Source organism: Salvelinus fontinalis, chromosome 17 (assembly GCF_029448725.1).
Source record: "Salvelinus fontinalis isolate EN_2023a chromosome 17, ASM2944872v1, whole genome shotgun sequence".
NCBI classification, from domain to species: Eukaryota; Metazoa; Chordata; class Actinopteri; order Salmoniformes; family Salmonidae; genus Salvelinus; species Salvelinus fontinalis.
Genome location: NC_074681.1, coordinates 9,210,990 through 9,219,591, shown reverse-complemented (window position 1 = coordinate 9,219,591; position 8,602 = coordinate 9,210,990). Strand labels below are relative to the sequence as shown.

General features: G+C 43.8%; 1 protein-coding gene across 1 annotated transcript in view; it reads left to right on the top strand.

Moving 5' to 3' along the window:
• The first annotated feature begins 7,653 nt into the window (after window positions 1-7,653).
• The window catches only part of LOC129813672 (receptor-type tyrosine-protein phosphatase mu-like), a 652,787-nt gene continuing 651,838 nt past the window's right edge, over window positions 7,654-8,602 (top strand). The window contains exon 1 of the mRNA XM_055866071.1: window positions 7,654-8,360. Coding sequence (XP_055722046.1) covers window positions 8,288-8,360 — 73 coding nt within the window. The 5' untranslated portion in view covers window positions 7,654-8,287. The remainder of the gene's footprint in view (window positions 8,361-8,602) is intronic.

Sequence of the window (8,602 nt, the reverse complement as noted above, 5' to 3'; positions counted from 1 at the left end):
CCCAACTATTTTGCAATTCATATGGCACAGCTGTCAGTTTTTTGGTCCTTAAATGAAATTGGTATATGTTTTTATTTATCACACTTTTCTTTAACCATTTATGTTCTTTAACACTGGACCGACATACAAGTTTCTTACTTTTTCCCGCTTCTACTTGCCTCTTCCATTTTTGTGGTAATGCTGCAATTAATTGGTTGTAATTAGGGTAGAGCAGACATTTCCATATGTCTGTGTTAGCTGCATGTGTGACAACTCCACCAGTCCTATTTATGATATCATTCACTAAAATTATACTTTTTCTTTTTTTTTTCTTCTAAAAATACAGTTTTTTTTATCAATTAGTATATATACAATATTTGTTATATTATTGGTTTTGTCTTTTCAGGTGGATTAAACTGAAATTGCAACCAACTGTAACGCTCGTCGTTAGGTGGAAGAGAGGAGGACCAAAGCGCAGCGTGGTATGTTTCCATATTTATTGGAAACACTTAACAACACGAATAAAACAATAAACAGAAAATGAAACTAACGACGCTACAGACCTGAACATGGGAACATAGAGACAACGAACGCAATGAACAGGAACAATCACCCACAAACAAACAGTGAGAATAGCCTACCTAAATATGGTTCCCAATCAGAGGAAACGTAAAACATCTGCCCCTGATTGAGAACCATATCAGGCTAGTTGACAACCCTAAACCAAACATAGAAACACATAACATAGAAAGCCCACCCATCTCACGTCCTGACCAACTAAACAAGACTGAACAAAGGAAAATAAGGTCAGGAACGTGACACCAACTTTCTAAGGCTTGTTTAAAAAATAAAGATATTTTGGAGATTATTTCCTTTTCAAACATCCGAAAGTGAGCAGGTGTAATCTGAATAAAGGGAAAAAGGCCCTTCTTGAACATAGGATGAGACATTTGTAACAATTTACTAGAGAACCAGTTTGGATTTAAGTATAACTTTTGTATAACTGATGCCTTTAGTGAGAGGTCTAATGCTTTAATATTTAATAATTTCTGCCCTCCAAATTCATATTCGTTATATAAATAGGCCATTTTAATATTATCTGGCTGGCTGGCGGCTCTGGCAGATCCTGGCTGGCTGGCTCTGGCAGCTCCTGGCTGGCTGGCTCTGGCAGCTCCTGGCTGGCTGGCTCTGGCAGCTCCTGGCTGGCTGGCTCTGGCAGCTCCTGGCTGGCTGACGGCACTGGCTCCTCCTGTCTGGCGGACGGCACTGGCTGCTCCTGTCTGGCGGACGGCACTGGCTGCTCCTGTCTGGCGGACGGCACTGGCTGCTCCTGTCTGGCGGACGGCTCTAGCGGCTCGGGACAGACGGGCAGCTCTGACGGCTCGGGACAGACGGGCAGCTCTGACGGCTCGGGACAGACGGGCATCTCTGACGGCTCGGGACAGACGGGCAGCTCTGACGGCTCGGGACAGACGGACAGCTCTGACAGCGCTGGGCAGGCAGGTAGCTCAGACAGCGCTGGGTAGGCAAGCAGTTCAGACTCTGGCTGCGCTGTAGAGGAGGAAGGCTCTGACAGCGCTGGACAGGTGGGAGCAACTGGAGAGAGAAAACGGAGAGACAGCCTGGTGTGGGGGGCTGCCACCGGAGGACAGGTACGTGGAGGTGGCACCGGAATTATCAGACCGTGAAGGAGGACACGCGCTCTTGAGCACCGAGCCTGCCCAACCTTCCCAGGTTGAATGGTCCCCGTAGCCCTGCCAGTGCGGCGAGGTGGAATAGCCCGCACTGGGCTATGCTGGCGAACCGGGGACACCATTTGTAAGGCTGGTGCCATGTACGCCGGCCCGAGGAGACGCACTGGAGGCCAGATGCGTTGGGCCAGCTTCATGACACCCGGCTCGATGCCCAACCTAGCCCTACCAGTGCGGTGAGGTGGAATAGCCCGCGTACTGGGGACACCGTGCGCTCCACCGCATAACACGGTGTCTGACCAGTACGACGCCCTCTCACTCCACGGTAAGCACAGGGAGTTGGCTCAGGTGTCCTACCCGGCTTTGCCACACTCCGCGTGTGGCCCCCCCCCCTCCCCCAATACATTTTTGGGTCTGACTCTGGGGCTCCCAACCGCGTCGCCACGCTGCCTCCTCATACCAGCGCCACTCTGCCTTCGCTGCCTCCAACTCCGCCTTGGGAAGGCGATATTCCCCTGGCTGATCCCAGGGTCCTTTGCCATCCACGATCTCTTTCCAAGTCCAGGAGTCCTGGGTTTTTGGCCGCTGCTGTTGCCGCCCTTCTCCACTCTGCTTGGTCCTTTGGTGGTGGGTGTTTCTGTAACAGCTGTCATATTCTTCCTCCTCCTCGGACGAGGAGAGGCGAGACGGATCAGACCAAGACGCAGAGTGGAAAGTGTCCATGATTTATTAACAATAAACTGAACACTACACGAAACAAAATAACAAAAGCGAATCAAACCGAAAGACAGTCCCGTGTGGCACGAATACTGACACAAAATACAAACACCTACAAACACACACGTGAACCCCGGCTGCCTAAGTATGATTCTCAATCAGGGACAACGATTGACAGCTTCCTCTGATTGAGAATCATACCAGGCCGAACGCACAAAACCCCAACATAGAAAACAACACATAGACAACCCACCCAACTTTCTTTTCCATGGTAGCAAGTACTTATCTATTTTTGCTAACTTTCTATAAAAATGTATTGTAGTGAGATAATTCCTTTCTTTTGGGATTTGTATACCGAGTATGTCCACATCTCCGTCAGTGTAACGGCAGCCTTCCTGCTCTTCGTCTGAAGAGGAGGTGTAGCAGGGATCGGACCAAGACGCAGCGTATTCCGTGTTCAACATCTTTTAATAAAGAGACGATAACGTGAACACTATACAAAATAACAAATAACAAATGTGGCAAAACCGAAACAGTTCTATCTGGTGCAGAGAACACAAAGACAGGAAACAACCACCCACAAACCCCAACACAAAACAGGCTACCTTAATATGGTTCCCAATCAGAGACAATGACAAACACCTGCCTCTGATTGAGAACCATATTAGGCCAAACAACAAACCCAACATAGAAACACAAAACATAGAATGCCCACCCAGCTCACGTGCTGACCAACACTAAAACAAGGAAAACACAAAATAACTATAGTCAGAACGTGACAGTCAGACCATTTAATTGGTAAACTACATGGTAATGTAAAATTTGCATTTTTTAGTGATCCAATACGTAATATAGTACACTTATCATAATTTGGTTTTAATCCAGAGAGGATAGCAACAGTATCTATATCCTCTATGAGGCCATGGAGAGATTCTAATTGTGGTTTTAAAAGAAAACATGAATCCTCAGCATACAATGACACCTTAGTTTTTAAGCTACAGATTTCTAATCCCTTAATATAATTGTTAGATCTAATCTTAACAGCTAACATTTCGATGGCAATAATAAATAGATATGCCGATAGTGGACAACCTTGTTTTACTCCTCTAGAAAGTTTAAAACTTTCTGAGATGTAGCCATTATTTACTATTTTACACCACGGGTTACTATACATAACTTGAACCCATTTTATAAGAGATTCCCCAAAATTGAAATATTCTAGGCATTTATATATAAACTCCAGTCGTACTTTATCAAAGCCTTTTCAAAATCAGCTATGAAAACCATGCCTGGTGTCCTGATATTTCATAGTGTTCTATTGTTTCCAGTACTTGCCTTATATTATCTCCAATGTATCGTCCATGTAAAAAAACCTGTCTGATTGGGAGGAATAATATCTGACAATGCCTTTTTAATTCTATGCGCCAAGCATTTTGCTAGGATTTTTGCATCACAACACTGAAGTGTAAGAGGTCTCCAATTTTTTAATGGACTGGATCTTTATATAAACCACTTGGATCCTGTTTCAGTAATAATGATATCAGACCTTCTTGTTGTGCGTCTGATAATCTACCGTTTATATAGGAGTGGTTAAAACATGCTAATAATGGTCCTCTGAGTATATCAAAAAAAGTTTGGTGTCCTTCCACTGGTATGCCATCCAGCCCTGGAGTTTACCCAGCCTTAAAGAATTTAATTCCATCAATAAGTTCCTCCTCTGTAATTTGGCCTTCACATGAGTCTTTCTGTACAGATGTTAATTTTACATTATTATTAGGAAAAAAATCCATACAATTAGTTTCAGTTAGTGGAGATGGAGGAGCCTGAAACTAAAACATATTCTTAAAGTACTTTACTTCCTCTTTCAAAATATCATTTGGTGAATCATGCGTGACTCCATCATTTATAACAATTTTTAATAAAAAAAAATTGGTAGCATTTCTATATTGAAGATTGAAAAATAATTTGGTGCATTTTTCCCCATATTCCATCCAGTTCGCTTTATTTTTATAATATATTACACTGGATATTTCTTGAATAAGTTCCTCCATTTCTTTTTGTTTTTCCTCTAACTTATTTTGTGCCTCTATGGTACCGTTTTTGTTGCTGTACTGTTAGTCCTTCAATTTCCTTTGTTCATATGTTAGTCTTTCAATTTCCTTTGTTAATATGGACTCTTTTGATCTAAATTGCTTTTGCTTTATAGATGAGTACTGAATTGCATGGCCTCTAAAGGCACACTTAAAAGTGTCCCATACAATACGGGGATCTGCTGCACCTATGTTATGTCTGAAAAAGTCAGTTATAAATTGTTCTGTCCTAGTTCTAAACAATGTATCATCTAGTAGGCTTTGATTAAATTTCCAATATCCTCGCCCACATGGAAATTCTGTAAGAGTAATATATATGCCAATTATGTGTTGATCCGACCGCATTCTGTCCCCTATCAACACTTTTTAAACTTTTGGTGCCAGAGAGAATGACATAAGAAAGTAGTCAAGATGACTAGCTTGATTAAGCCTCCGCCAAGTATATATCACCAGGTGAGGATATTTAAGTCTCCATATATCCACTAATTCCAACATATCCATGACATTCATGATTTCCTTCAGTGTCTGAGGGTGATAGTTTGTAGTGTGATTTCCTTTCCGGTCCATAGAGGTATTTAAGACCGTGTGTTGTCCCGTGTGGCTCAGTTGGTAGAGCATGGAGCTTGCAACGCCAGGGTTGTGGGTTCAATTCCCACGGGGGGACCAGGGTTCAATTCCCATGGGGGGACCAGGATGAATATGTATGAACTTTCCAATTTGTAAGTCGCTCTGGATAAGAGCGTCTGCTAAATGACTTAAATGTAATGTAAATGTATTAAAATCTCCCACCATAATAATAGAGCCTAGTGTTGCTTGAAGAGTTGATAAATTCTTATATATATTTTCAAAGAAGCTTGGATCATCATTATTCGGACCGTATAGGTTTTTAAGGTTTTAGGTTTTTAATTAATATAGGCTAAGGAAGTGTATAATGCGTCCCCTTGTTCTCGCACCAATAGGCTACATTCATTTGATGCTCTACCTGTTGCCGAATTCATGAATGAACTTGTACTATTATGCAGAAGAATGACCCCAGTATAAACAGTATAAGATTATTATCAGAGTCATTTTCTAACTAATAATCGTTATGGTGCTTCATTCATGTTGCTACTGTGTTGATTTCTCATTAGGCTAGCCCAAAATGGCCGACAGGTGGCGATATTGACTCGTTTTAGCTTACCGTCCAAAGGGAATGCGTGCAGCTGGCTATACACTCGTATCCCCCCCGTGGACCGGTTCGTACATTGTCCATTCAGGCTTCAAAGGCGTTGATTTCCTCGCTAACTTGATTTAATGGCGAGAAGGTGGGTGAAAAAAACGGGGAAAAAGGCTTCTTTCTAAAACACCATTGTGAGGTCTGTCGGTAAATGCTTTTCTATGGAAGAAAGGCCTTGTTCACCTTGTTCACTGTGAAGAGTTAATTTCACATGGCTTGTCTTCGTCGGGACCCCATACCTGAAGCCTGACCTGGAGTTAATATGCTTTTGAGTGACAACGGCACGACAGTTCAGGTTAGATCCCCGGGTACGGGATCGTTCAATAGAAGCTCTTCAATAGAAGCTCCCGGTGAACGCAAACCTACACATGACCATGTGAAATGAACTCTTCACTGTAAACACTTGGTGCCACAAAGACCAAGATCGTTCTTTCATAGAAAAGCATTACCTACAGCCCTCACATAACCATGACCTCCTAGCGCCCCCCCCCCCCCCCCCCCCGTGATTGAGCTAACTAACAGTCCACACACACACCATCAATCGTGACCTTATAAGGATGTCCTGTGTTAAGGTTCACTTCCTGTTACACAAAAACACTGTCTTCCATCCTCTGTAGAACTGTTAATTCTTAGTGTGAAGACGTGAAACTCAGAGCATCGTTAAACTCAGAGCATCGTTAAACTCAGAGCATCGTTAAACTCAGAGCATCGTCAGGGCATCTTTAAACTCAGGGCATCGTTAAACTCAGAGCATCGTTAAACTCAGGGCATCGTTAAACTCAGAGCATCGTGAAACTCAGGGCATCGTTAAACTCAGGGCATCGTTAAACTCAGGGCATCGTCAAACTCCGAGCATCATTAAACTCAGAGCATCATGAAACTCAGGGTATCGTGAAACTCAGGGTATCGTGAAACTCAGGGCATCGTGAAACTCAGGGTATCGTGAAACTCAGGGCATCGTGAAACTCAGGGTATCGTGAAACTCAGGGTATCGTGAAACTCGGGGCATCGTGAAACTCGCGGCATCGTTAAACTCAGAGCATCGTGAAACTCAGGGCATCGTTAAACTCAGGGTATCGTGAAACTCAGGGTATCGTGAAACTCAGGGCATCGTTAAACTCAGGGCACCGTCAAGGCATCTTTAAACTCCGGGCACCGTTAAACTCATTGCATCGTCAAACTCAGACCATCGTCAGGGCATCGTTAAACTCATTGCATCGTCAAACTCAGAGCATCGTTAAACTCAGAGCATCGTGAAACTCAGGGCATCGTGAAACTCAGGGTATCGTGAAACTCAGGGTATCGTGAAACTCAGGGCATCGTGAAACTCAGGGTATCGTTAAACTCAGGGCATCGTTAAACTCAGGGTATCGTGAAACTCCGAGCATCGTTAAACTCAGGGCATCGTTAAACTCAGGGTATCGTGAAACTCAGGGTATCGTTAAACTCAGGGCATCGTGAAACTCAGGGTATCGTGAAACTCAGGGTATCGTTAAACTCAGGGCATCGTGAAGCTCAGGGCATCGTGAAACTCAGGGTATTGTGAAACTCAGGGCATCGTGAAACTCGGGGCATCGTGAAACTCGGGGCATCGTGAAACTCAGGGTATCGTTAAACTCAGGGCATCGTTAAACTCAGGGCATCGTGAAACTCGGGGCATCGTTAATATACTGCCTCCACAGGAGAAAATTGCAAACCCCCAGTTTTATAATTGGAAAGTGATACAAAATGAACCTCGGTGTGCTTTAGGACCCAGCGGAAGTCTCTGAGAGGTCGGGTAGGCTGTTTGGAGTGTTTATTTGACTGGACAAAAAAAATCATAATAATAATTATGTCCCCCCCACTTCTAAAACCCAAGTTTTGCCTCTGATTGGTTGACCCTCATATCTTCCCATTGACTGCAATGTATTGAAATAGGTTGATTTCAATACATTGATTCTTAACTTTTTTTCAAAAACGTGACAGATTGACGTTTTCCTATGATATCATGTTGGTCCAGCAGTTACTGTACCTGCCATTTGACTTGGCTGTGAGACATGTATGCTACTTTCTCACAAACAGACAAGCAGGTAGATAGACAGATGCCAAACTGAATTCAATTTAAAAAAAAAACTCGATTAGAAGAAGTAGGAGGGGACACGGTGACCGATTACCATCCGTTCCCGCGTTCCGGTGGACATCTCTGTTTCTGCCTCGCGCGTGCCAGCACAGTTAGTCAGAGAGCTCCGATACTACCGGAGAGAAAGAGAGAGAGAGAAAGCGAGAGAGAGAGAGAGAGAGAGAGAGAGAGAGAGAAAGCGGACAGGGAGAGCTCGCGGAACGGAAACCACTCTATCCTCCCGGTGTAATACCGGAGTCTTGAGATTCCTCCCTGCGCGAAGTCAGTTGGAAGTCGAAGACCGAGCAGCCGTTGGTCACTCACACACCGAACCGAGGAAGAAGGGAGAAAATAACAGTTTTTATTATCTTTCTGTCAGTTAGATGCGAATTATAAGGAGGCAGACATTTAAACTTGTGACAGACAGAAGAATAGTTTATCTCTCTCAAATTAACCCTGCTACCGGGGGGTTAACACGACGGCTGTCCGTTTCGACATGGACAAAGTTATGCACCGTCTCTTGGCTGCTATCAGCTTGCTTGTGACGATACGAGGACAAGTCTATAAAGGTAAGAATTACATTTCACTCAATTTAACCGCTTAATAACGTTAGAATCATGTCAGGTAGCCCGGGTTGTTTTTACAGCAGTCAGTCAACTGTTTTACAGAGAGACAGTTTCCCAACTCGCAATCACCGTTTCAGCTGCTTCGTGTGGATACACCGTGTCACACTTGACTGTTCTTTCTATTTGTTAAATCGTTAAATCGACCGAGGTCTTTTGAATTGAACCACAACAGTTCCGGATGCCAC